The sequence below is a fragment of the Lithobates pipiens genome, unplaced genomic scaffold, assembly GCF_037356315.1.
Source record: "Lithobates pipiens isolate NorthernLeopardFrog02 unplaced genomic scaffold, aLitPip1_a1.2 Scaffold_18, whole genome shotgun sequence".
NCBI lineage: Eukaryota > Metazoa > Chordata > Amphibia > Anura > Ranidae > Lithobates > Lithobates pipiens.
Window position 1 is genome coordinate 221,886,924 of NW_027507758.1, and position 22,273 is coordinate 221,909,196.

At 43.8% G+C, this 22,273-nt stretch overlaps 1 protein-coding gene across 5 annotated transcripts in view; it reads left to right on the top strand.

Moving 5' to 3' along the window:
- The window catches only part of KMO (kynurenine 3-monooxygenase), a 145,146-nt gene that overhangs the window by 91,201 nt on the left and 31,672 nt on the right, over positions 1-22,273 (top strand). For all 5 annotated transcript variants that reach the window (XM_077486616.1, XM_077486618.1, XM_077486617.1 and 2 more), the window contains 4 exons: positions 1,890-1,961; positions 5,674-5,795; positions 6,847-6,994; positions 21,752-21,809. In XM_077486616.1, coding sequence (XP_077342742.1) covers positions 1,890-1,961; positions 5,674-5,795; positions 6,847-6,994; positions 21,752-21,809 — 400 coding nt within the window. The remainder of the gene's footprint in view (positions 1-1,889; positions 1,962-5,673; positions 5,796-6,846; positions 6,995-21,751; positions 21,810-22,273) is intronic.

The following is a 22,273-nucleotide window of genomic DNA, read 5'->3' on the forward strand; positions in this document are numbered from 1 at the left end:
ATTTATAGTGTGTACAATGCTAGATATTTGCTCCTTTCTATAAATGCCAATACTAAAGGGGGATCCAGTTAAAAGTCATCTTGAAGACACAGTAAAGCACCAGAAAACCAGATTTGCTCTAAGGCTTGGCTTATGCTTGCAGTTGAGGGGTCCTGGAAGTAGCAAAGGCAGAAGACAGGGGTGTACACATACTATGGCTATGATGCTTTGCAGTAAAATTATCCCCCTTTAACATTTGGTGGGCAGTAATGCCCACCAAATCCAACCTATTCAATGTGATTTTGCCATTGTGGCAAAGTTTTTTAGGAGATACATTTGGTAGTGAGCAATTAACTTATTGCCTCCTCCCCTCCCATCATGTGCCCTCTGAAAAGTGATCCACTGTGGATCATTCCTCAGAGGGCGACATGCAGGGGCGGACTGACAACTCATGGGGCCCCCGGGCAATAGGAGATTATGGGGCCCCCAGGCAATCAGAGATTATGGGGCCACATAGTATACACAAACACACACACAGTATAATATCACACACACAGTACACACAGATAAGTTTCTATTGGCTGAGAAGGTACTGGAAGGGTGGGGCAACTATAATCTTGGGTTTTACTGAGGCTGGCAACCCTGATGGGGCCCCCTAGTTGCATGGGGCCCTCGGGCAGTGCCCGAGTAGCCCAATGGTCAGTCCGCCCCTGGCGACATGTATAAATGAGTGCAAAGTGTTTGTAGGCAAAAACAATAAATTCTATGTAACAGTGAAGGCTCTTTTTTTTGGTACTCTTGGTTTATATAATAACAATCTACTGTGTAATCCAAGTTGCAGACTGCTAGCAATGTTAGAGAGAGAGCGAGAGATTAGGATTTTGCCAGAGATGGGATTGGGCTAGCTTCTTGGTAGATGCAGGATAGTCTTTGAGTACTAAACTGAGAAATGTGGAAATGCAATAAAACTGGTAAACACAAATTTATCTCTTAATTGACTGTTTAATTTTGTCCCTTCTATTTCTGTATGTGGATGGTGGCCATGTATCCATTTCCATAAAAAATTAATAAACCACAATAACATACCTTTTTCCTAATTGGTATACTGCTGACACACGATCCAGCTCTTCCACAGCTTTTCTGCAAGGGAAACCTAAGCTGGAGGAGTGTCTAGTTGTCTGCTGCTGGTCACATGTTTGAAATAAAAAATAAAAAAAATAGTTTTTGGAATATAGAGTAAAAGTAAAATCGAACGTTTTTTAATTGTCATACAAAAATAATTTAATATTTAAAATCCAATCTTTAATATTTTTTGGCAATAACATGGTGTGGGCAGATTTCTGCCAGTTGCAGGCTGTATCACGCTCCTCCAGCCTTTTTCTTAGTATAACAGGGAGGTGAAGCTTCCATCAATCTACATGTAATGTCCTGCCCCCATTGTGTTTAGTTGATTATTGGGCATGAAGGAGGGAGGGAGTGGACTGTCATTTAACACTGTGTATATGCCCACATGTCTGGCTCTATAGTCACATGGCCTGCTCAGATGTGATAGGTAGGAAATGCTCAGCATAGAAACTCGCTGAAAATTGAGCATGTGCAGAATTGCCACCACAGCTGCAAAATCCCTAGCTGAATTGAGGACATTAACAGAAGGGGGAGATGAAGAACAGGATCAGCCAGGTTTTTTGCAGAATACAGAAAGTCTCATGGTGATAGAATGAATGAGCAGCATATAATACAGCATTTGTTGACTGTTTTTTATGATTTGGGTTTTGTGACACTTAAGTGCACCTCATTAAATAAAAATAAACAGGATAATTCCCAGGATCACAGTTGAGTAGGGGACTTTTTTGTAGTCTTTACTGTCTAATTGTTTTTTTTTTTTTTTTTCGTTTTTTTTTTTTTCTAAGTTTGCTATAGAGCCAAACTACTTGCACATATGGCCAAGAAACACATTTATGATGATTGCACTTCCTAATTTGGTATGTAAATCCACTTTTCATGTATAAAAGATGTTAATCAGATTTCCTTACAGCTCAGCTCCAGTCAAAACTTATTTTGGTTTTGAATGTTGCTGGTAATTGTTACAATATTAGCTATGTTTTCATTGCTGCATGTACTTTTAATGATATTAGTGACCTAACGGAAAGTAAGTCTGTGTCCCCAATATGGACACAGACAGCACTTTAATAACAAAGTTTTTATTATCTGTGTCCCTGTTGGATACCTTTCGCACACTTTCTGCCTTGGCTACCACATAGGGACTGAGGGAAAAATCTCACCAATGGTTACAGTAACATCATTAAAAATCGCATGAATCCTTAGGTCAAAATGCTAAATGTTATAGGAACAAGGCTTCAATTTTCTTCCTTATGTTGAAATTCTTACAGTTCACTCCATGCACACTGGGAGTGCTTCCCTTACATAAACTGTATCTCCGTAAAGATTCTGCATGTTTTTTTTTTTTTTTCCCCTGAAATTTTACATCATTATTTATTAGAAATCTGGAAAATTCAGTGTGTAGTCTTGTGCACACAACCGGACTTTCCGGCAGACTAGGTCCAACGGTCTTCCCGACGGACTTTCGGCAGACTTTCCGAACGGACTTGGCCACACACACAATCACACCAAAGTCCAAAGGATTCGAACATGATGATGTACGACTGGACTAGAATAAGGAAGTTCATAGCCAGTAGCCAATAGCTGCCCTAGTGTCGGTTTTCGTCCGTCAGACTAGCATACAGATGAATGTATTTTTTGACCGGACTCGTGTGAATCGGAAAGATTTGAAACTTGTTCTAAATCTAAAGTCTGTCTGATTTTTCGACAGCAAAGGTCCGATGAGGCCCACACACGATCGAATTGTCAAACGGATTTGTTCCGTCTGACCTTTCCTGCCGGCCGTGTGTACAAGGCATAAGGGGTGACTATTGATTCAATGAGATTTGCCCATCTATTTCTACTAACATTCACTCTGTTTATTATTTAATCCTCTGATGGGTAAAAACGAAAGTACAGCAGAGGTTAATTCTAGTTTTATCAGATTTTTGTAGAAATCTTTGGCCAAATCCTGATAAAAAAAACAGGATTCCTTTCATTCTTTTGCCAGCAATTGCATTACATGGCGCCGAAGTCCAGTTACAGATCCATGAATTGTGATTTCTGGCAGTCATTTAATTGTTAGTTTTTTTGTTTTTACTATAATAAAAAGAAAAGAAAATGGCCATGCAGTCTCCCTGCTATACCAACCCACATGCCTTTTCAGCACTGGTTAATGCTTCAATAGGGCCCCCTTTCCCAAAGTACTGGTGCCTAAATGTTTTTTGGGCACTGCCAGTGCACCTAGCCTTAAAGGGTTTCTAAAGGCATTTTTAAAAATAACAACAAACATGTTATACTTGCCTGCTCTGTGCAATAGTTTTGCACAGAGCATCCCCGATCCTCCTCTTCTAGGGTCCAGCACTGGCATTCTTGGCTCCCCCTTTCCTTCCTGCTGAGTGCCCCCATAGTAAGCTGCTTGCTCTGCAGCCAGCTCTGTGTGTCCATTGACAGCTGCCCAACCCCCCCCCCCGCTTTCTCTTCAGTGGCTGTGATTGAGAGCAACAGGAGCCAATGGCTCCTGATGCTGCCTCTCTGTCAAATGAGAGGGAGCTGTTGCTCTTGTTTATATCTCTGGATTGAGATTGGATTGCATGCAGGGTTTTTTGTTTTACCTTAATGCACAGAATTTAACTTAACCACTTAAATCAAGTGGCCTAACCGGCCAATAAAAAAAAAAACTGCCTGAAGAGATGTTGGCACAGTTAATTTTTATTATAAAATGTATGTTCATCTAAAGCCAGAATTTGCCCACTTGATGTCCAACCTTGAGTGATGCTGCTAAATTTCTAAGTCTACATAATTATGTACTTTTGAGGTAAACTGGTCTAAATTATGCTGTTGCATTTTAAACTGCCGTGTTTCAATATATACATTTTTAAAATGTATTATGTGTGTTTTTTTTTTTTTTTTCCCTAAACCCACAACACATCAAAATATAGGTTTCAGCACACTTGGTGTCTATTCACACCAGTACTATACAGTAGGGTACAGTAACGCATATTAGTGTTATGCAGAGGATTTATTCTGTAAGGTACAGCAACACACCTTCCTAAAACACCTGTATAGCGAGCTTTAATATGCATTGCTGTGAGCTGCACTAGGAAAAATGCTACAGGCTCAATATATGATCTTCTGTGTAGAGTTGGGCAGTCTTCTCAAATAAATGGACTGCTTTAATGCATCGTATGCTAACACGCAACTTAACATGCATTAAAATGGGTTGTAAACCCTTACATATTCCCAGTGAAGTGACTAGCCTAAGGTGATACAGAGATGAAACAAATCCTCCTACATACGTTGTACCTGTTTATCTTTAGTCTTCTCTTCTCCACATCCATTCAAAGTCCAGAATTTATAGAGCTTGTCTGAGCTGTCATAAAAAGGGTATGCAGAGCTGATGTTACTCTGCAGAGCTCGGTGAAGAGGGCAGATTGGAGGTAAGCACACACAGCACACAGGGAATGAAGCTGAGGCTGCCAATCAGCTGGAGATTCCTCCCCTGTCACTTTTTTTTTTTTTTTTCCTCTTGGTGTCAGAAAAACTTGTCAGAAGTGTTTCATGCTGATGGCAGAGGAAAGCGAAAACAGACAGAAATAACACTTTGTGTTCTTAACTGAGGGAAAGTACCCACTATAGAGTCGTATGCTTTTGTTCATATTTCATGTCAAGAGGTTTACCATCACTTTAACAGATGTATGTTAAAGGCACCACAATGATAGTTCAGGGGTGTGAATGGGCCCCAAAGCATGTGAAAAGATGCTTAAGAGTGCAACAAATTCAGGGGCCCATACCTAATATGTTCTAGTCACCAGTCCCCAGGAAGGAGTAGCCCAAAGAAGGGCAATAAAGGTAAATAAGTGGACTGGAAGACCTTGGTTCTCAGGAACCACTACAAACATTAAACTTATTCTCCTTGGAGAAGACTCTCTTACATTTTGAGCTGATTGCAATATTAAAAAAATCTAAATGGTCATTCTAGCATAGGGAGAAAACTATTCAGTTTCAGGTCACTTAAGACACTTGGCCACTCATTGAAGCTGCACGGGAAGCAGTTTCATCTCAAACTGCGTAAAGGATTCTTTACTGTTTGAGCAGTAAGGATGTTGAACTCCCTTCCACAGTTGGTGGTGTCAGCAAGGAGTTTTGATATTTTGAAAAACCTTTTGTGAATGAAATATACAGGGATAGGGGAAATGGTAGTAACCTAAACATAAAATTGCACAAGTGTGTGTGTGTGTGTATACACACTGAACTGGAAGAACTGGTGCCATTATTCAGCCTTACAAACTAAGTAACTATGTTCACTCGCTTTCACTACAATTGCATGTTTTTTTCAGATCTTTTTTACTTTGCTATTCTGCATTTTCTCCTTTTTAAATATAAAAAAAAAAAAAAAAAAAAAAAAAGTAATACAAGGAGACTCCGTTTTTGAAGAAAAGTATCCTTGCTTGTGGGCATCCTGTTTGATTAAACCAGATAGGTCCTGTTTTGATTAACTTTGCTCATGCACATACACCCCTTAGCACAGATAGACTTTTCTATTTTAATTTCACACTCCTTTCTTTTTCTTACTTTTTTTTGTTACATTTTCAGGATAAAACATTTACTTGTACGCTTTTCATGCCATATGAAGACTTTGAAAAACTCCGCACAGAGGATCAAGTGCTGCACTTCTTCAAGACATTTTTTCCTGACTCTGTGGATTTAATTGGAGAGTAAATATTTAATTGAATATATCTTTAAATTGCAAAGTATTTAACATTTACTTTTGTTTTCTGAGGTACACACACATTTCTTTAATGGATATTCATGACTACACAGTGGCATCATGTACTGTACATTGTGTTGGGGGGCAGACTAAATTTATACTGTCATAAGTCTGGAAAGGAAACTTGGCAACTTTGTTTCAGTTGAACTATTTACATTCAAAATATTTTAGCAAACCTTTTAGCACGCTTGTACCCTTTTCACATGAGCTTGCTCAACGGCTCCACCTGTCAATTTTTCAGGCGGACCTGATTAGAACATCCATTCTTCCTTATGAACAGGCAGGTTGTAAACTGACTTGTGTCCAGTTTATGCCCTTCTATCTCCGAGTCCAACTAAAAAAAGTTGGAAGAAAACTCAGTCCACTTCCACTTAGGCAGAGTGGATTGGAGATAGTCAGGTGTAAGCAGACAGCGAAGTCAGTTAATTCCTGGCTGCTTCCTAAGGATGAGCTCCGGCATGTTCACACACCCCACGTGCAGAGCCCGCCAGGAAGTTGGCACGGCGCTGCGCTAATAACAGGCTGTGAGACATTGTCCCAATGTGCGACTGCGGAGATCGGGAAATGTCTCCCTGCCTGTGATTAGCGCAGTGCCAACCTCCTGGCGGGCTCTGCACGTGGGCTGTGCGAATACGCCGGAGCTCATCCTTACTGCTCACACTGCAGAGTGGGCTCTGTCTGTGTCTCCTCTGCAGAAACTGAGCAGAAAATGGATGTGTCATCCACCTGCTCTGCTCTAATCAAAAGGGGAGATCCGTGATCTGAACCCCTGCTGATCAGAACAGAATTTGCTAACTGTGAAAGGGATCTTTTGATCATCCTGCATGTTGACATTAATAAGTTTATAAATTTGGCTACACAACAAAGCTATTAGAAACAGTTACAGAGTGGCTTGTGTAGCAGTTATATTTGTTCCTATTAGCAAAAGTGGAGTTTTCTTGTAGTGCTGTGTAGTAGTACATTTTAATGCTTTATTTTCTGACATTATCTTTTCTAAGGGATAAATTGAAAAAAGATTTTTTCTCGCTGCCACCCCAAGCTTTGATCTCGGTAAAGTGTTCATCCTTTTGCTTGGATAATAAATGTGTTCTAATGGGAGATGCAGCCCATGCAGTGGTGCCATTCTATGGGCAAGGAATGAATGCTGTGAGTTAAATTTTCTGAAATTCTAGTAATTATTCCTAATATTTATTTGTTAAATTGTAATATAACTATTTACTAGTTCAACATTGACCGCACAGCTTAAAGTGTATCTAAAAACCCAAACCATTTTCTAGATGGTCAGTGTTGAAGGCATTAGCATTTCTATTGATTTTTGTATTGCTGTCTGTGTTCCCATTACAAAGATTTATGCTCTTCATTTGTTATGATGACCATTTTTCACCCAAAAAATGAACGGGTTCATTGAACATGTGTTGAATGTGTGAAATTTGTATGTGTGGCTGGCTTAACTAAAGGAGCACAAATGACAGCCTGAAAACACTGTTGATAATCTCAAGGCAGTGGCTTTGTGTTGTCAGATTGCACATGGAAGTAATATTACTGGCAGGATTTCTAGGTAAGCAACAGATTCACAAAAATGTTTACCATGAGTTCCACTTCAACATTTTAACGCCTTTAAATATATATTTATTTTGTTGTTTTATAAATACCTGGTTTCAACTTTGCTCATTACATCTAGCCAATGATATTTTTTTTTTGCTTAAGCAGATACTCTAGTGTAATGGATATAATGAGCAGTGCTTAAAACCAAAGGCTAAACAGGTAAACAGATACATTAAATAAACATATTTTGCATATCTCAATAAAGGTGATCTAATTATCCACTTAGCTTCATCAGTATTTTTTGCTAAAAAAAATTATTAAAACCCCCAAACATTATATAATTGTTTAAAGAATAAAATGGTGGGCTTTATAATTTTTTGTTGCACAGCGTTTTTTTTTTCAAACATAATTTTTTTTGTTAAAAATGCACTTTTGACTTTTAATGCAAAAAACACAATATCTAACCCAATGCTTTTGTAAAATATAAAAGGTGATGTAATGCTACGTAAATGGCAAAAAACATGTCACGTCGTAAAATTGCGCAACAGAGACAAACTGTAAATTTTACTATTTATGGGTGATGTTTTAAAAGCCTTTACAGGTTACCACTTTAGATTCAGAGGTCTAGTTCTAGAATTGCTGCCCATGATCTGACATTCGTGGTGATACCTCACATGTGTGAAATTATTGCTGTTTTCGTGCGTGCAGGACCGACGTGCACGTTTGCCTTTGCGTGCGGGGATGGGGGCATTAATTTTTTTTATTTTTTCTTATTCAAGTATTTTATTGGAGAAAAGAGACTGAATACAATGAATGTGTCACAGTAACATTTTGTGATTATATATATATATATATATATATATATATATATATATATATATATATATATATATATTATAATATGGATCAATACTGTTGAGATACAAGGATCTTGTCTCGGATAGATATGTGGTATTAACATTGAATCTTTCATCCTTCTTTGACCTGAGGTGAAACCAATCTTCATGGTTGTGTGGCATGGAAAGCAATTGCTTTTAGAGCAAGAGTGAATAAAGCCCGATTCACACCTATCCATTTTCAGTGCTTTTCTGCATTTTGCAGATTTGCACTACAGAACGTGTTCCATAGGAAATCATGGTAAATGGACTGTGGTGCAAATCTACAAAATGCAAATAAAAAAATGCATAGGTGTGAATCAGGCCTAAGGTTTGAGTCCCAGGCGTGGGGGTGTGCCCCCCTGGCATACGAAATGGGAGGCGGGCCGTCGGGCCGCCCCGGGTGCCACACACTGGGGGGGTGTCAGGCTAGCACCCTCACCCTCCGCAACTGAAGAGGAGACAGCGCCGCGGCCGCGGGTTAGGCAGACCACACAGAGAGGGCCCGAGGCACTGGCAGTGGGCGGCATTGCAGGGGGGGGGGTGCGAGCAGCACCCGAGTGGAGTGACACCTGTTAGCTCAGTGATCCGGGACCCAGTGAATAATCCCCTTCTCTCTGTGGTCGGGTCACGCTGTTCTGATCAGTCTCGGCAGCGGCTGTCACTCACAGCCGAGCAGAGCGAAGCCGCCTCCCCCTCCTCCTGCATGCACAGCACTGTGTAGTCATAAAGGAGGAGGGGGGGGGGCGGCTTCACTCTGCTCGGCTGTGAGTGACAGCCGCTGCCGAGACTGATCAGAACAGCGACATGACCACAGAGAGAAGGGGATTGTTGCACCGGGTCCTAGATCACTGAGCCGACTGATGTCTCTCAGGTGTTGCTCGCACCTCCCCCCTGCAATGCCACTGCCTTGGGCTCTCCGTGTGTGTTCCAAGGTATGGGTCTGTAGGGGTGGCTGTATTGTTAGGGGGGTCTGTGGCTGTGCACTGTAGGGGGGGTCCTGCACTGTAGGGGGGTCTGTACTGTAGGGGGAGGGGTCTGTACTGTAGGGGAGGATTCTGTACTGTAGGAGGGTCTGCGCTGTAGGGTGGAGGGGTCTGCACTGTAGGGGAGGATTCTGTACTGTGGCGGGTCTACACTGTAGATGGGGGGGGTCTGTATGGTAGGGAGGGGGGTCTGCACTGTAGGGCGTATGTGTAATGTAAAGAGGTCCTTAGGTGCAAGGTCCTGTGTAATGTAAAGGGGTCCAGAGGTGCAAGGTCCTGTGTAATGTAAAGGGGTCCAGAGGTGCAGGGTGCTGTGTAATTTTAAAGGGGTCCAGAGGTGCAGTTGTGGAGGGGAGGTACACAGTACTGACAAAAAGATATTGAAGGATACAGAGGTATGCCGGGGACATAGTGAGGTGTTTTTACATTTTAAGGTGGGGGGTGCCAGATATAGGATCTGCCTCGGGTGCCAAATGCTCTAGGTAAGCCCCGGGTGTGTCCCATAGAACTGCTTCATTTAATTGTTATAAATTGTTCTGTGAGTAGGCCGGGGAAGCTTGGGTTGTGTTGTCTCCTGCCCCGAGTGTCATGGCTGGCTTGTGTTGTGTAATCGATGGCATGACAGAGGATGGTGTGTGGTTATATGTTGATTGTGTTGAACGATCAAATTAGAGCGAGGGGCATGAGTGAGGAAAATTAGAACAGAGGTTGGGGTAGAGGTGAAGGGTCAAGAGGGTATAAGAAAGGATAGAAAGATAAGCAGTCCCTGGGGGAGACAGGGTCGTCTAGGGGGCGTTGTGGTCATTGCTTCTTGCTTATGTGCCAGAGCTGCTAAGGAAATAGGAGTGTATGACCAAAGTTGGAGGGTAAGTAATGTAAAACCCAAGGACTCCAGAGTTGTTTTATATTTAGGGATCCTATCTCGCAATACAGCATTAATCATAGCTTGTGTTATTCTGTTTTGGGCTGCTAGGACACAGAGGGTAGGGGTTTTCCAGGCTCTTGCTATTATTTGCTTGGCAGCTGTAGTAACCTGGAGGCATTGTTTGAACTGTTGGTGATGATGGTTGGTGGTTTCAGGTTTAGGAGTGCCATTTTTGGGTCTGGGTCAATGTGTACACAGTTTTGACAAGATACAGAAGATGTCAGACCACTGGGCATTCCCACCATATATGTAATTGTGTGCTTGGTGAGTCGCAGCCACGGGAACATTGGAAGGGGTATTGCGGAAGCAATTTAGATATCTTGATGGGGACCAAGTGAGGACTTTACAGTTTGTTTCTAGGGCAACAATATTTTGTGAGGCCAACTTGGTGACTTTCCATATGTGGTACCAGTCTGCGGGGTCTAAAGAGGTGTTGAGATCTCTCTCTCATTTAGCAACATGGGATGCAGGGTTAGTAGTTGTTGGTAGCAACAGTCGTTTGTATAGGTCCGGGATAAGTCTCCTCCTATGTGGGTCATATTTACAGGTGTTCCCGAAGTGGGTAAGCTGTGGGGCAGTGGAGTTGGGAGAGATTAGGGGGGTCAGGAAGTGTTTGAGCTAAATTATAATGGAAGATGTCTGTTGGGGGCGGGGGTGCCATGTGTGGAATGGACACTGGTACACCAAAGGTTTTCAGACAGGAAGTTATCCCCTATATAACCCATCCCATACAGGGAGCACTTCGATTTTTTTTTTACCAGTGTCTGCAGGGTGGATGGCACAGTTCTCTGAGCTCCAGGTCTCTAGTACCACAAATGGTTCCAAAAATAAATCGAGGGATTGACCGATTGGATCCTTTTTACACAGGCTTTTATGCTTGGATTAATGGTACCTGAGCCTCGCAAAGAAGACTCAAGATCCTGCGAGGTGTCCTCCGGCCATTGGACCCTGCGGAATGGAAATCCTGGACACTACAGCGCTAAGGCATTTCCTGCAGGGTGCTGTACGGGTCCAAGGGAGTGGACCCTAAACAAGAAAGGGTACCTAGTCCTTGAAGGTCTAAGTGACAGGAACCTGCTGTGAAGGGGGAAGATCGGACCCTTAGTTTCTAAGTGGCCCTGTGCCTGGACGGGTAAGTGAAACCCCTTTATTTTATTATTGTGGGGTGTCCCAGTGATTGTAATAATCGGTCAAGCTAGCTAAAAGCTGGACACCTGTGTGCAGTTACCATACAGGAGAGTTCTGGGCAAGCTGTGGGTGTTTGCAAAGTGCATCCTCCCTTTTTATTTTTTTATTTTTTTATTTTTTTTTTTTTTACTTGTCTGGCTATTTTTACCTGTATGATAGTGCACCGGTTCACCATGGCGCACATGCATTTGCAAGAGTGGCGCTGGGCTCAGCAGTTTGTTTGGCGGTTATGGCGCACACGGCATCACCTGCACATGCGCCATAGCCTTTATCTGGGTGCACGAAGATTCGCGTCCTACGTGACTACATCCACAGCCATTCACCGGGACCGGGACACGCATAGAACGTTACAACGCACACTCAACTTATTTAAGCTGTGCAGGCCAAGCATGTGGTGCTTCCAGAAGGTAGCTCCGGGACACATAGCAGGCTCTGAAGAGACACTTGCAGCGTTTGATCTTTCCTTTTACCCGGGTCTCGTGAGTCACCAGGTGTTACTTGGCAGGCTAAAGGCACTTAGCAGGATCGTTGCATAGGGGCTTGGTGTGCCCTATTAAAGGGTCTCCCTTCTGAGGTGTTTTAACTACACTCAAGTACTCTGTTTTGCAGGAATTGAATGTCTTCCAAAAAGAGTAGTGGGACTTAAATCAGAGGGAAGGGCACACCTATGTCATCAGTAGTTCCTGATGAACCTAGTCATATCCTTAGTTTTGTATCCCCTGAAAGACCAGAGGCTCCCGAGCAATCTGAGCCGCTGTGCTTATCTTAGCCCTGCCTACTTAAGCCATCCAGCCCAGTGGATCTCTGTGTTCGCCTTTGTCAACATCAGAGAGACTGCATTCCTGTTAAAAGACTTGCTTGGCTGACATCCCTTCTGGCTCAGTTTTTGTTCTATTTACTTTTACTATTAAACTAGTGTGATTTAACTGTACTTCTGTCTTGGTCTGATTTCATGGTTTCTGACAGATTGCCTCCATCCCGCAGGGTGGCAGGAAGCGTGACAGATCCCCCTCCCCGGAGTCTCCTATTCTGGAGCAGGAATGGGTTGAGGATATGGGAGACTTGAAAGCTCAGGTTCGTTGGAGTGCCCAGCAGATGAGGCTGCTTCTGAGCAATCTGGACAAGAAGATATACAGTCAATGTTTTCCTCTCAGTTACAGATGCTTTTGATCCTGACTCGGACCGAAATGGTTTGCTCTGCCTTTTTAAGATGCCTCTTGCAGAAGTGACTGAGCCCCCGTGGTCCTCTTTGGGATCTCTGAGACATTTTCAGGTCACACAGACTTTCCCACTGCGCCCCCTGTTTGAACAGATGGTATATACTGATTGGGAATATCCTGACAGGACTTTTTTGCCTCCTAAAAAGGTTTTCCCTTTTATATCCCATGGATGAAAAGTTTGTTTAAAAATGGAGCATGCCAGCAATAGATGCAGCAGCCTCTTCCTTAAACAAGAGCTTTGCTTGTGTGGTAGATAACACACAGGGCTTGAAAGACCCTGTTGACAAGAAATTGGAATTGTTATTAAAAGTGTCCTTTTTCTTTGGCTAGTTCAGCTATTCAGCCAGCTGTTGCAGCAATTTTTGTTTGCCAGTCCATAAAGGATCAAGTCAAATTGCCTGAGAGGCCTAACCAGAAGGATGATTTGCCTGAAAGTAAGATGGATATTCTTTGAGCCTTGTGTTTTGCTGTTGATGCTTTAAAGGATTCAATACAGCGGGTTTCTCATCTGGCTCTTGTCTATACATATGCGCGGACTTTTATTGCTTAAGAACTGGTCAGCTGAGCTTCCTTGTAAAAAGTTATTGGCAGGTTTCCCGTTTCAGGGGGAATGTTTATTCGGTGATCACTAGGACAAATATATCCAAAAGACTTCCAGAGGGAAGAGTTCTCTACTTTTTGTGAAGAAAAGCACAAAATGTCCCTCGTTTAAAAATCCAGGGACTGTTTCCTCAAATGTCTCATTTTCGGGGCGGTTCCATCGCCAACAGGGCGGTAGGACCAGGGGCAAATGGCAAGGCCAGGGCCAGAAAAAGCACTGGGTCCAAAATTCTTCTAAACCCAGCACCAATCCCTCCTTTTGAGGGGCCACTCCATCAGCTGGGGGGAAGGCTGCTGCATTTTGTAGACATTTTGGAAAACGACAATTTAGGATGAGTGGGTCACCTCAATTATATCTTGTGGTTATGGGGAGTTTCTAAGATCCAGCATTCCCTCAGATCTTTCAAAAAAACGTATTGTGTCAGGCACTACATCTAAGTACAGGGTTTTACTCAAACCTGCTTACGGTTCAGAAACCAAACGGGGACACAAGGCCTATTCTGGACCTAAGGTCCTGAACAAGTATGTATTGATACGATCCTTTCAAATGGAGTCTGTCTGCTCAGTAGTAACCTCACTTCACTCCAGAGGGGAGACTTTTTAGACTTCATCGATATAAAGGATGTGTACTTGCACGTACCTATCTTTCAGCCTCATCAGTGGTTCTTATGTTTTGCAGTAGAGGAACATAATTTTCCGTTTGTGGCTCTACCCTTCGGGCTTGCTACAGCTCCCCAGGTGTTCACAAAGGTCCTAGCACCAATACTGGGTCTTTTAAGGGCCCAAGGGATCTTGGTGCTCAGGTATCTGAATGACCTCCTGCTCAGAGATCACTCGGTACAGGCTCTAGAACAGAGCATAATATAAACAGTGAGGTATTTGAAAAGCTTAGGCTGGACCATAATTACTGAAAAGCTTTCAGACCAGCTCAAAGTCTGTAAAATATTTTAGGTCTGATTCTAAACGCAGTCCAAGCAAGAGTGCTTAAGAGTTGCCACCTGTAAGGATCTGTGCCCTGAAGGATCAGGTGCGTCAGATAAGGGGCACCAGATAACCCTCCATTTGGCTCTGTATGAGTCTTTTAGGGAGGATAATGTCCTCCTTCGAGGCAATGCCCTATGCCCAGTTCCATTCCAGGCCTTTAAAACAAGACCTCTTGTTGGCTTGTAACAGAGGAAGAAAAGCCATGGATTATCCAATGTGCTCATCTCCTCAGGCATGCTTAAGCCTACACTGGTGATTGCAGGATCAAAACCTGCAAAAGGGAAAATCCTTTCTCCCAGTAACTTGGAGAGTACTGACTACAGATGCCAGTCTCTCAGGCTGGGGAGCAACCCTAGATGGGCTCACAGCCCAGGAGAAATGGTTGGGGACAGAGCAGACCCTGCCCATTAATGTCCTAGAATTACGGGCAGTATGTCTGGCCCTAAGATCCTGGACAGTGGAGCTTCAGGACTACCTCCATTAGGGTTCAGTTCGACAATGCTACTGCAGTGGCCTATGTAAACCGCCAAGGCGGTACCAGGAGTCGTTCAGCTCCTGGGCAGAGGGACATGTGCCAAAAATATCAGCAGTCCATATCCCGTGAGTAGAAAAATGGAAGGCAGATTATCTCAGCCGCCAGCAGATCTGCCTGGGGGAATGGTCCCTACACCCCGAGGGGTTTCAGGAAATTGGGGATGGCCAGACCTACTGGCATCCAGGTTCAACAAGGAACAGCAGTTTGTGTCCCGAACAAGAGATCCTCTGGCAATCGGAACAGATGCTCTGGTAGTTCCATGGAGCCAGTACTCTCTGGTTTATGCTTTCCCTCCAATCCCTCTCCTTCCACATTTGTTGCGTAGGATTCAGAGAGTGGATTCCAGCCATTCTGGTGGCACGAGACTGGCCCAGAAGGCCTTGGTTCCCAGAGATTGTGAGACTGACAATAGACGGGCCATGGAGGCTTCCATGTCGCCCCGATCTACTGTCTCAAGGTCCTATATTCCATCCCAATTTACAGTCTCTAAATTTGACGGCATGCCTATTGAAGCCAGGGTATTAAAGGCCCGTGGCATCTCGGGACCAGTAGTGTCTACTCTTGTGAATGCTAGGAAAGCCATCACTAGGAAGAGCTATCGTAAGGTCTGGAATACTTGTATTGCTTGGTGTGAAGCCAGAAAATGGCATCCTTGGAAATATGTGATTGGGAGAATTCTCTTTTCTACAGTCGGCTTCCACAGCCACATCAAATTGGCTCTGAGTACAATCAGAGGTTAAGTTTTGGTCCTATCAGTATTCTTCCAAAGGCCTTTAGCGCTGTCTGTTTTACAGAAACAATCATTTGAACCTATTGAGGAAATTCCATTAGACTTGCAGTCACGCAAGCTAGCCTTCCTGATGGCCATCACCTCGGCTAGAAGGGTGTCGGAGTTGAGGGCCCTTTCATGCAGGAAACCGTACTTTGATCCTTCACCATGACATTCATGTTACGACCTGTTCTATCCTTTTTGCCAAAAGTGGTGTCGGCCTTTCATTTAAATCAGGACATTATTTTGCCACCTTTTTTCTCTCAGCCAAATTCGGTGGAAGAAAGATGACTGCATTCTTTGGATGTTGTCCAGGCAGTGAAGTTTTATTTGTCTAGCTCTGCAGAGATCCGAGGATCTCCGCAGATCCTGTGGCTCACATTTGTAAGGCTGCTACCTGGTCTTCAGTGCATACGTGCACAAAATGTTATCAAGTGGATATTCGAGCAGCTGAGGATGCAGCTTCAGCCGCAGTGTACTGCAGGCTGCCGTGTAAGTTCTGTTGGCTATTGTTTGGCAAGGTGTCTCACTCCCCTCCAAGGCTATTGCTCTGTGACATCCCAGCAGGTAATGAATATTAGCCTGACTCTGTGTCTCATGATGTATGAAAGGATTTTTATATCATACTTGCCTGTAAAATCCTTTTCTTTGAGTACATCATGGGACACAGATCCCTCATCTCTATTTTGAGGATTCAGTGCTTGCTACAAAACTGACATGCTTCCTGTGTGGGAGGGGATCACTTCCTGTCTGAAGACCTTTGGTCTACCAGTGTCCGTTCACCTAATAATGAAGTATAACCCAGCAGGTAATGACTGTGTCCCATTCTGGGTAGACCGTCAGGTTTCGGAGGAAGGAAACATAGGTTTTTGGTTAGATTGTAGACCATAATGCGTTTGGAGTCTGTCCCAGATATGGAGAGAGTATCATATTATGGGGTTAGTTAGGGTAAGACGAAGAGGTGGGGCTAGCCACAGAAGGTTAGCAACAGATAAGGGGTCGCAATTAATAGATTCTAGGGCCACCCACAGAGGAACTTCCTTTGTAGCGTGATACTTGGAGTTGTCAGCTGGGCAGCGTAGTAGTATGCTCTTAGGTTGGGAAACCCTAGTCCTCCTTACAGTTTAGGAGTGTAATGTGCCGCCCTTGGGATACAGGGTTTTCGATTTTCTCCAGACAAATGCAGAGATTCAGCATTGTAGAATGCACAGAAAATGAGCTGGGACTCTTTTATAGGGAGGGTACGGAATAGGTAGAGTATTTTGGGAAGGATGGTTATTTTTATCGCCTTTTATTCACCCTAGCCGTGCAAGGGATATAGAGGACCATGAGGACAGGAGTGCAGCGAGTTAGAAGAGCATTGGGGTAGTTTGCTAAGTTTAGGTCAGCAGGGTTAGCAGTTAGTTTGATTCCAAGAAAGGGGATATGGTGAGAAGACCACATAAACGGCGCACTTCGTGCAATTGGTGCTGAAGAGAGGGTGGGAGGTAGACATTGAGGATTGACTTGCAGGCCTGAGATACTTCAGACTGGATCAGGAGTGCTAAAGGTTCTATGGCTAGGGCAAAGAGGGCGAAAGTGGACAACCCTGGCGAGTACCTCCTAGTAATGGGGAAGAGATCAGATTATATCGGGAGTATTGAACATAGGCTTTGGGATTGGCATAGAGGGAGGAGACGCAAGAAAGAAAGTGTGCTCCAAAGCCCCATCTAGAACAAACAGAAGGTAAGGCCGTCAAGGGATAGGAAGCATTTGGGTATTCACGTATGTACAGTGCAGGCTAGGCGTATCGCTTGGCGGATGTTATCGCCTGCTTGGCGGGAGGGAAAAAAGACTGCCTGATCTTTATGGATCAGAATGCCTATGGTTTAGATTCAGGTGGCTAGAGAATTTTTGCCTATATTTTTATGTCTAAGTTAAGGACCAAAATAGGTCTATAATTGGACCATGCTGTATCATCTGAGTGTGGTTTGGGGTTTGTGGTTTGATATGCTCGCTGTCAAGGTCTCTGCCCAGAACGTATGTCCATCTAATATTGGTGTTTTAGCGCCTTCTCAAGCATTGGTGCTAGGAGGTTGGCAATTTTTTTTTTTTTTATATTATGTGGCTTATAAGCCATCAGGGCCCGGGCACTTGTTAGGTTTGAAGGCGTTGATAGCCGTTATGATTTCCAAGGTTGTGATGGGTTTATCTAGGTTCTCAGCATTAGGGGTTGAGAGTGTGGGGAGGTTGATTCGAGAGAAGTTTCACGTCTCTAGTCTGATCGAACGTGCGCGGGGCTGTGTATAAGTCAGTCTATGACTGAATATGTGTAGTATGTTTTAAGGGATTGCTAGAATATGTATCACCTGAGTTTTAGGCGTACAGGTTTGTGGGTATGGTCCACCTTACGGAGGACGAGAAACATATCTGGTTTATTCCCCTTAGTAAAATATTTGGGTTGAAATTTGCATAGGGTTTTCTCAGCCGATTCCATGAGGAATAGGTCAGTCGAGTTGGGCTTTATCCAGGTCCCGTTTAGTGACTGGAGAGGGTGATTTATTATTATTTTTTTTTTTTTTTATGTGGCCAATTTCTGTGTAGAACGTGTCTTCAAGATGTTTTTGGAGAAGACATTTCTCCTTGTGTATATGGGATACCTGACTGATACAGGTCCCGCTTATGGGCTTCCCATAGGGTCAGAGGTGGTATAGTTTATGCACCAAGATCTGCTGTTAGGGGTAGGTATAAGAGATGGCGGTAAGAACCGCATTGTGGCTTGACCATGGAATTGGAAGGATAGTCGAGGATAGAAGTAGGGGTGATGAGTCTATTGTGATAAAGATATGGTCTATTTGGCAAAAGAGTTTGTGGAGGTGGGAGTAGTGTGTGTGTGTTTATTGACATCTGGCAGGATTGCACTCTTATCAAGAGTCTAGAAGGGAGTGACGGTTTGGAAGTTGTTGGGGAGTCAATCTTGTGGGTTGGGATACGTGCAAGATGGGGGATTTGTCTAAAAATGGGTATAGAACTTGATTAGAGTCACCACATATTAAGAGGGTACCCTTTTTTGGAGCATCTATGGTCGTTGGCAGACGAGAGAGGAAGTGAGTTGGGTGCTTGTTGGGTGCGTAGTAAGATGCAATGGTTATTTCACTGTCTACAAGGGAGCCTGTGAGAATCGGGTAGTGTCCTTCGGGGTCCTTTAACTCTGCCAGGAGAGTAAAAGGGGATGAGCGGTGGAAAGCTATGAGGAGCCCTCTTTGCTTGGAAGATGCAGATGCTGTATAAACTTGGGGGGTAGGAGGTGCTGAAGAATTTAGGGGTAAATCGAGTTGTGAAGTGTTTTCTGCAGGCAGGCAATATGTGCCCTAGTTGAGGCAAGGGTACCAAAAGCTTTGGTTTTTGTTAGGGGAGTTGAGCCCTTTGACGTTAAGGGAGAGAACATTCAAGTGGGCCCTTGGTGAGGGTAGTGGGTGCTTCCTTGACTATGTAATGCATAGGTTAGATGACCCAAGGTGCCTCTCAGGGGTGGTATGAAAAAAGGGGTGAGAAGTAGGAGGGTTTAGCAGAGAGAGGAATGTGGAAAGTAAAGGGAAGCAGTGTTGCTTAGGAATAAACAAAATGAGTGGCAAGGTGGGTGTACCTAGTGAGAGAAAAAGGATTTCTATTCCAGAGTAGTGAGTGTAATCCACAGTGTTTACAGAGCGTGGCATCCGTAGACAAAGTGGGGGGAGCAGTGATCTTCCTCAGTGGTCAGCATGGCCAACTGGGGTTATGAACATCAATGTGGATGAAATATCAGTGTAGGTGAGACCCAGCAATAGAAAAAGCAGGAAGGAGATATTTACAAGAGAAACCCCTAGCATGGTATTTCCCCTGGGTACTGGGTAGATCATTCGTTCAGTAGAAGTGAGTACTCGTGCGTTGTAGGTGTTTGTGTAAAATAATGAAGCTGAGCTGGAGTGAGGGAGCGCATCAGCTAATCAACCATGAAACTACAGGTTGGGGCGTGGGAGAGAAAGTATCTAGCAGATCAGTAAGTCCATCATAAACAGTCGGTGGTGGGAGGATGGTTAAAGTAGAGTAGATGAGGGAGGGAAGGGATGGGGTAAAGAAGAGGAAAGCTATCAGGGTAGTTAGGGGTGGGTGGGGTGGTTTATAATATAGTAGCACCACGGGGTCAGGTTGAGTGGTTGACGACATGTTGGAGTAGTAAATGGTCCAACTGGCTTTCGACCATGGAAACCGAGCGTCCAGAGCATGGAAAATGAGGGTGGAACCTCTTCAGTGAATAGGGAGTATTCACCATGGGGCATGTGAGGGTGAAAAGTTCAACAGCTCACGGTTGAGGAGAGGGTTCTTCAGTCCATTGAATCTTCTTGAGCCGGAGCGGGGGAATTGAAGTGTTACCGCTTATGGGTACCCGGGGGTTGCTTGGAGTCAGGAGAGGAGTGGAGCTTCTGTGGAGAGCGGGATGCAGAGCGGCATCGGGAGCCTTCGGGCAGTGGGCCAGCCGGGAGCAGATGAAGGTTACTTACGGTAGTTGCTTGGAGGTCTTTTGTGGATGGGCACATGTAGTGGGTTCCGTGGAAACGGAAGCTAACATAGAAGGGGAAACCCCACCTGTATGCGATATGGTGTTGCTGTGTGGCTTCATAGCATGCCTCTTGGATATGGTCAGAGATGAGAGATCCTGGAATAGTTGGAAGGAGTGATCCTGAAATGCGAGGGCATCTTTTTTGCGCGTGGCTGACATGATGTGCTCTTTGGTTCGGAAGCAATGGAGCTTGGCAGGGTCCTGTTGGGGGGGGCGGCACCTTATGGTTTTCGTGGGGCCAGGGCCTTGTGCACTCTATTAATCTCCAGACGCTCAATAGGGAGGGGAGGGCTAGCTCTTGAAACAGTGCTGTAATTGTAGCCTGTCGGTCCAGGATGGTTTCAGGGAGGCTGCGAATGCAGAGATTCGAGCAGTGGTCCTATTCTCAAAGTCCCCAAGATGCGCCAAAAGGGTGATATTTTCATCACGGGGGACCTCCAAGCTCTTCCGTGTGATTTGCCAGCCAAATCTCTAGATCATCCGTCCGCTGTTCTAGAGCTGCTGTGCGGTTGCCCAGTTTGCTGATTTACCACGATAATCGCCCAGTGATATGGTTGGATGTTTGTTATGCTTTTTTGAACATCCGCTCAAACTGATGTATTATATTAGGTTGGGAGGATTCTGAGTGGAGGGCTAGGGGAGTGAGACCAAATTCTGTGACGGACTCACTCTCTGCAGCTGTGTCGTGTATTTTTGCAAGTGGGCCACGCTAGTCTATTTAGAAGGAGCCATGACCATCTTGGATGCGTCCTGGATGGAATCTGACTTTTTAGATTTAGAACTGCCGTATACCATCCCGGCTGGTTCTGGCGGCTGTTCGTGGTGGCGCTGTGCGTTTTGTTTTGTTTTTTTGGCAAAGCTGTCAAAGGAGCCAGAAAAGCTGCTTAAAAGAAAAGGAGGATCAGGGCCGCTCTGTGCAAAACCCTTCCACAGAGCAGGTAAATATGACATGTTTGTAAAGGGTGTTTGCTGTTAAGAAAAAAAATAACTTTAATAGCACATTTACAAACCAGTAAACTTTGTTAGGCCCCTTTCACACTGGGGTGGGAGGTGCGTCTGCGGTAACACGCCAATATTTTTAGCAGCGCTTTACTGTCAGATTTGCGATGCTATTCGGCCACTAGTGGGACGGTTTTACCCCCGCTAGCAGCCGAGACAGGGTTAAAAACCACCGCAAAGCCCCTCTGCAGAGGCCTTTTGCCAGCGGTATAACCACGGTGCCCCATTGATTTCTATGGGCAGGAGTGGTGTATACACTGCTCCTTCACAGCTCCAAAGATGCTGCTAGCAGGACTTTTTTTACCGTCCTGCCAGCGCACTCCTCCAGTGTGTATGACCTTGGGGCTTTCACATTGGAGACAAAGCAGCAGCTGTTTCGGGTGCTTTGCAGCACGCCCCAGTGTGCAAGGGGTCTTCATTTTCTCAAAAGAACAGATTAGTAAATGGGGTATACAGCCAAACTGTGTTTGTGGTGTGTTAGAAAATGTAATATCACCGTTTAACATTGCTTGGTAAGAGAACACATAAGTGTAGGCAATAGACCAAACCACATGCGAGTTATCTGTTACCTACAAAGAATAAAGAATATTTATTTCTACATTTCTAAATATACAATAGTTTGAAATGTGTTTTTAAAAACAAAAGTTAAATAGCGATGCTTAGCACTGTCAATATCCAATGGTTGTGTGTTTTTATAGGGTTTTGAAGATTGCCTTGTGTTTTCTGAGCTAATGGAGCAGTACAACAATGATTTTGGTAAGTGATATTGAAGTTCTTTTTTAGAAGTTCAATGTATATAATAAGCTGCCAGCTATATTTGGCTTTATCATTGGACAATTATCACAGATAAGGCTATTTTAGATCTAATCTGAAAAAAACAAAAAACTCATATTTGTAGTAAACTCAAAAACTATATTAGACTTTAAAGACCAATGTCTAATGGGTGTTTTTATTTTATTTTTTTTAAAGTGTTTTTATTTGTGAATCTTTTTTCCTTACACAATCACTTTATTTAAAAACATTTATTTTCCTTAATTTACATTTCGTTTCTTGGTAATGTTTTGGTAATGTTTGTCAACAGTGACTGCTGGTGAACCATAGATTTTCAGTCACCTTCTGAACTTACAGATGAAGGGCTTTTCATCTTATGTTAACAACAAGAACCTTTAGGTGTTGATTGTTTGGCCCTAGGATTGGTTAGTGCTATGGTTAGCTGACTA